Source organism: Chiloscyllium punctatum, chromosome 36 (assembly GCF_047496795.1).
Source record: "Chiloscyllium punctatum isolate Juve2018m chromosome 36, sChiPun1.3, whole genome shotgun sequence".
In the NCBI taxonomy this organism is placed as follows: Eukaryota; Metazoa; Chordata; class Chondrichthyes; order Orectolobiformes; family Hemiscylliidae; genus Chiloscyllium; species Chiloscyllium punctatum.
The window spans coordinates 16,006,626-16,012,459 of record NC_092774.1 but is presented as its reverse complement, the minus strand read 5'-3'; the positions used below and the strand labels follow the sequence as shown (position 1 = coordinate 16,012,459).

Below are 5,834 nucleotides of genomic sequence, written 5' to 3'. Positions count from 1 at the left end.
CCCAAGGCCTCACAGGCTGTTATGTAGTTGGCTTTGAGCAGACCACTCAGTAGCTGTGTCTCAACCTTTGTTCACAAAAAAAAGACAGAATACACGTGTTAAAGCCACTGTATCGTCAAAGATGGGATTACACTGGAGGGGGTGCAGAGGGGGAGCCACCAGGATACTCCCTGGGATGGAGTATCTCAGTGATGGAGAGAAGCTGGAGAAGCTCAGGCTGGTTTCTTCAGAGCAGAGAAGGCTGAGGGGGGATTGATCGAGGGGTGTAAGATAATGAGGGGTATGGACAGGGTGGGGAGAGAGCAGCTACTCCCCCCGGGGTTAAAGGGTCAGTAACAAGGGAGCATCATTTTAAGGTGAAAGGCAGGAGGTCCAGGGGGAATTTGAGGAAGAGCATTTACACCCAGACGGTGGGAGTGGGGGGAGGGGGTCTGGAATCCACTGCCTGGGAGGACCAGGGGGCGGTTTGAGGCAGGAATCCTCACACCCTTTATAAAGGACACAGCACTTGAGGTGTTAGAACAATCGAGGCAATGGGCTGAGTGTGGAGAAGTGGGAGTAGCGTGAATACATCAGCCCAGACTTGATGGGCCGAAAGGGCTCTTTCTGGACTGTCTGGCGTGGATTGTCCAGTAGTATCACCGGCTGAGATCACAGTCTGGGCACCTTTTGGAATAGGTCCACCATAAACAAGACCAGCGTTCCTCCCTGCTTCCCCCATCCTTCCAAATCCCCACTTGGTGCACTTTGAGAATTTCTGCAGTGCGTCGTGTAGATGGTACACGCTACTGCTACTGAGTGTTGGTGGTGGAGAGAGGGGATGTGGTGCCAATGAAGCAGGGGCTGCTTTCTCCTGGAGGTGTGGAGCACCTTGAGAGGTGCTGGAGTGTGTGTGAATGCTTGCCATTAGCTGAGTATAAATACCAGCCCTGCCCGGGATGTTCCCCACTCGCTACGGGAACTGAAGCAGTGCCTGCATCTTCCTGGTTCTCTGTCGGTTTGTATTTTGTGATGTTCTGGTGTTCTTAATCTCGCCTGCAGGTTCCTGGAGTTCCGTGACTGGTCTCTCAGCACCAACGCTGCTGTCTGTTCTACCTGTGGTTGCAGTCTCCATAATCCTCACAGCAAGAGCCAGGCCCAGTATACCATTCTCCCTCTCCCCAACAGGCCAGATGCCTACAGCATCAGATTGTAAAAGATGGAGGGGACGGCAACTACAGTGTACCGAACCGGGAACGTAGTTTCAGGTTAGAAAGGAGAGATACCGACAGAGAGGGAGAGAGAGAGAGAGAGAGAGAGAGAGAGATACAGACAGAGGGAAAGAGGGATACCGACAGAGGGAGAGATACAGACAGAGAGAGAAAGAGAGAGAGATACCGACAGAGAGGGAGAGAGAGAGATACAGACAGAGGGAGAGAGAGAGAGAGAGAGATACAAACAGAAGGAAAGAGGGATACCGACAGAGGGAGAGATACAGACAGAGAGAGAAAGAGAGAGAGATACCGACAGAGAGGGAGAGAGAGAGAGAGATACAGACAGAGGGAGAGAGAGAGAGAGAGAGAGATACAAACAGAAGGAAAGAGGGATACCGACAGAGGGAGAGATACAGACAGAGAGAGAAAGAGAGAGAGATACCGACAGAGAGGGAGAGAGAGAGAGAGAGATACAGACAGAGGGAGAGAGAGAGAGAGAGAGATACAGACAGAGGGAAAGAGGGATACCGACAGAGGGAGAGATACAGACAGAGAGAGGGATACAGAGAGAGAGATACCGACAGAGAGGGAGAGAGAGAGAGAGATACAGACAGAGGGAGAGAGAGAGAGAGAGAGATACAGACAGAGGGAAAGAGGGATACCGACAGAGGGAGAGATACAGACAGAGAGAGAAAGAGAGAGAGATACCGACAGAGAGGGAGAGAGAGAGAGAGATACAGACAGAGGGAGAGAGAGAGAGAGAGAGATACAAACAGAAGGAAAGAGGGATACCGACAGAGGGAGAGATACAGACAGAGAGAGAAAGAGAGAGAGATACCGACAGAGAGGGAGAGAGAGAGAGAGAGATACAGACAGAGGGAGAGAGAGAGAGAGAGAGAGATACAGACAGAGGGAAAGAGGGATACCGACAGAGGGAGAGATACAGACAGAGAGAGGGATACAGAGAGAGAGAGAAAGAGAGAGAGATACCGACAGAGAGAGGGATACAGAGAGAGAGAGAGAGAGATACAGACAGAGAGAGAAAGAGAGAGAGATACCGACAGAGGGAAAGAGGGATACCGACAGAGGGAGAAATACAGACAGAGAGAGGGATACAGACAGAGAAAGAGAGAGAGATACAGATAGAGAGAGGGATACAGACAGACTGAAAGAGAGAAACCGACAGAGGGAGAGAGACATACAGACATAGGGAGATAAAGAGAGAGAGTGATACAGACAGAGAGACAGAGACAGAGGGTGAGAGTGGAAGAGGGAGGCAGGGGGAGAGAGAGACTTTGCCCAGAATTGTTATAGCACAGGAAGGGCACTTGGTCCATTGGCTTGCTTCACACAGGTCTCATTTGGTATATTGGCACAGAGAGAGAGAGGGAGAGAGAGAGAGGCGGAGAGAGAGAGAGACGGAGAGAGAGAGAGAGAGAGAGACGGAGAGAGACAGAGAGAGAGAGAGAGAGAAGACAACAAGAGAGAGAAAGTAAAGAGAGTAGGAGAGAATAGTAGTGGAGAGTGACCGAGAGAAGGACACAGAGCCAGAGAGGGAGACTGTCTCAGTGTTTGTAAGAGAAGGGCCTGGGAGAGAAACAGGGAGTATGGTGGGATCTTGCTATCACAGTGCTTTGGGGCTGTCCTGTTGGAGTGGGGGTTTTATTTAAAAAGGGGCCGCAAGAGAGTTCCCTTTAGCAGAGAGGGAGGGAGTGAACAAGAGAGGGCCAGGGTAGGTTGGAAAGATGGTCCCACCAGGGTCAAGCAGTAAAGCCCACATGTGTCTCTCCACTGTGGTGATTCTCAGCAGTATGGCCATCATAGACAGTTATCTGATTCAGCAAAGCGAAGGGCCCCGCAAACTGGGCACGGGCATCATTGTAATGGTGGGCGATGTCTGCTTTCTCATAGCCCTGCGCTACACCGTGGTCTGGGTCAGTGCTGAGGTCAAGACAGCGAAAAGAGACCACACTATGATACTCTGGTTCCTCTACATCTTTGTGCTGGAGATCAAACTCTACTTTGTCTATCAGAACTACAAGGCCGACCGCAGGAACCTGGGCTGGTTGGCCAGGAAAGCCCTCACCCTGGTGTTGTCGGTCTGTGTGCCAGCTCTCTACCTCCTCCTGGTGGCTGTCGACCGTATGGAACATCTGAATGCCTCAAGAAAGAAGGAGGAGCTGAGAAGCCAGCTGCTGTGGGTGGTGGCCGATCTCCTCGACATCTTGGATGTTCAAGCCAATCTGTGGGAGCCCCAGAAGAAAGGGCTCCCCCTGTGGGCTGAGGGCTTGATGTTCTTCTACTGTTACATTCTGCTCCTGATCCTGCCTTGTGTCTCCCTCAGTGAGATCAGTATGCAAGGTGCCCACATCCTGCCTCACAAGATGATGCTCTACCCCATCCTCAGCTTCGTCTCCATCAACATCGTCACCACCCTCATCCGAGGGAGCAACCTGTTCTTCTTCAGTGATGCCAGGGCCTCAGGCGTCTTCATGGGGAAGAACGTTCTCGCGATCGCCCTCAAGATCTGCACCTTTGTCCAGTGCAGGAAGAGAGTCCCTGATGTTGGCCCAGCTCCAAATCCTGAGCTACACCGGGACGTGACCACCCCTTACGTCTCTGGGAACTTCCTGCCCCTCGATGCGACGTGGCCAGTCCCACACGCAGCAACACTGGGAGGCCCAGGCACTGGGAATACGTGATACCTGCTCCCAGCAACCAGCCCTCCCTGACCCCACACTGCCATGTCACTGCTCTGGGATACCTGTGACAGCCAGCTTCCCCACCTCCCACCCCCTTCCACTCCCCCTCTCCCTCCCAGACTGAGCACCAGCTGGGCCTTCAACCACTCCCCTCCCCCTCCCTACACTCATCAAAGTTCGCCATGACACCAATTTGCTGTCTTCAACCCCATCTCCGCCCTCACCTTCCCCCCCCCCTTCATCCCTATCCCACTCCATTCCCTCACCTAAACTCCCTCACCCATCCCACTCCACTCCCTCGGTACCTTCCCCTCCTCACCCCATCCCACTCCACTCCCTCATCTTCCCCCCCATCCCTATCCCACTCCATCCCCTCACCTACACACCCCCTCACCCCCATCCCACTCCCTCACCTCCCAACTCCCAACTGCTGAAGGGGAGCATGGACTTCAGGAATGGACTGAGGAATCTCGGACTCCATCCCTGGCTCAGCCAGGGAGAGGAGATAGGGAGGGGTCTCCCGTTGTGCCTGACCCTCTGGAGTTTCCCTGAGTGATCTACAGCCAGTTTTTAAAGACTTGTTGAAGTGGTTTGCCTTGCTATCTCCTCAGATAAACACAGCAATCTCCCAGCAACAGGAAGGAAACCATTGGACAGAATTGTTAAACATTGATCAGACCAAAGATGGCATTAGTACCAGTTCACAATTCCCCAGATCAATGGCTGACACAGAGACCTTTTAAAGAAAAATGTATATTTTGTAAGAGGGAACTGTTTTCCTGCATTGCTTAATAAACTAAGATGGGGATATATACCACTTATCGTTGGTGTTATTACCCAGAGTGTTACATTGTGCTGTGGGAATCTCAGGATGCTCTGTTTTTACACCGACCTTTGGAAATGCCCCAGGGAGAACAGGCCAGGGTCCCCACTCTCCTAACCTCCATCAAACTATGGTCCAGGAAGGATTCAGAACCACTGAGTAAGCAAGGAAACTCCCGAGAGATTGGCTGGGGTTCGCGATGAGGAAGTAGGTTTGCAGGGACATGGGTGTCACTGGTTGCTCCGGCTTTAGGTTGACCCACAATGTCCCTGAGGGAGGGAATTCCAGGATTCGGACCTAGTGACACTGCAGGAACGGTAAGATATTTCGCAGTCAGGATGGGGAGGGTTCGTGAGGGGAACTTGCACGGACTGGTGTTCCCATGTATCTGCTGCCCTTGTCCTTCTAGCTGGAGAAAGGTCAGTACTGAGGGAACATTGGACTGTTCTCGTTCCAGAATGAAGGGACACTCATTTAAAATAAAGATGTATGGGTGGCACAGTGGTTAGCACTGCTGCCTCACAGCGCCAGGGACCTGGGTTCGATTCCAGCCTCAGGTGACTCTCTGTGTGGAGTTTGCACATTTTCCCTGTGTCTGTGTGGGTTTCCTCCGGGTGCTCCGGTTTCCTCCCACAGTTCAAAGATGTGCAGGTCAGGTGACTTGGCCATGCTAAATTGCTGTAGTATTAGGTACATCTGTCAGGGGTAAATATAGAATAGGGTAAGGGGTTGGGTTACTCTCCAGAGTGTCGGTGTGGACTTGTTGGGCCAAATGGCCTGTTTCTATATTGTAGGGAATCTAATCTAAAAGATAGTCACTGCTGTTCCTTCAGTGTCACTGGGTCAAAATCCTGGAACTCTCTCCCTAAGGGCAATGTGGGTCTACCTCATCAACATTGACAGCCTCTGGGAGATGGAGGGTGACTCTCTCCCTTGATGCTTGGTTCTCAGTGGCTGGCTCCGAATCCTATCACACTGGGAGAGACAGGCAAGAGTACAGGCACATGTCTGCAGCAAAGGGAACAGGTACCCGGTTATTGTCATGCTGTAACCTTACAAGATTGAAACACAGAAACATGGAAAGTCAGTGCGGGAGGAGGCCCTTCGTCCCTTCGA

The 5,834-nt window shown here is 52.0% G+C and overlaps 1 protein-coding gene across 1 annotated transcript; it reads left to right on the top strand.

Annotated features, from left to right (window-relative positions):
• The first annotated feature begins 1,791 nt into the window (after positions 1 to 1,791).
• Positions 1,792 to 4,749, top strand: LOC140460230 (transmembrane protein 121-like). The gene has a single exon (XM_072554656.1). It carries the CDS (start codon positions 2,939 to 2,941, stop codon positions 3,893 to 3,895), a length of 957 nt encoding a protein of 318 aa, XP_072410757.1. The 5' UTR covers positions 1,792 to 2,938; the 3' UTR covers positions 3,896 to 4,749.
• Positions 4,750 to 5,834: the final 1,085 nt, after the last annotated feature.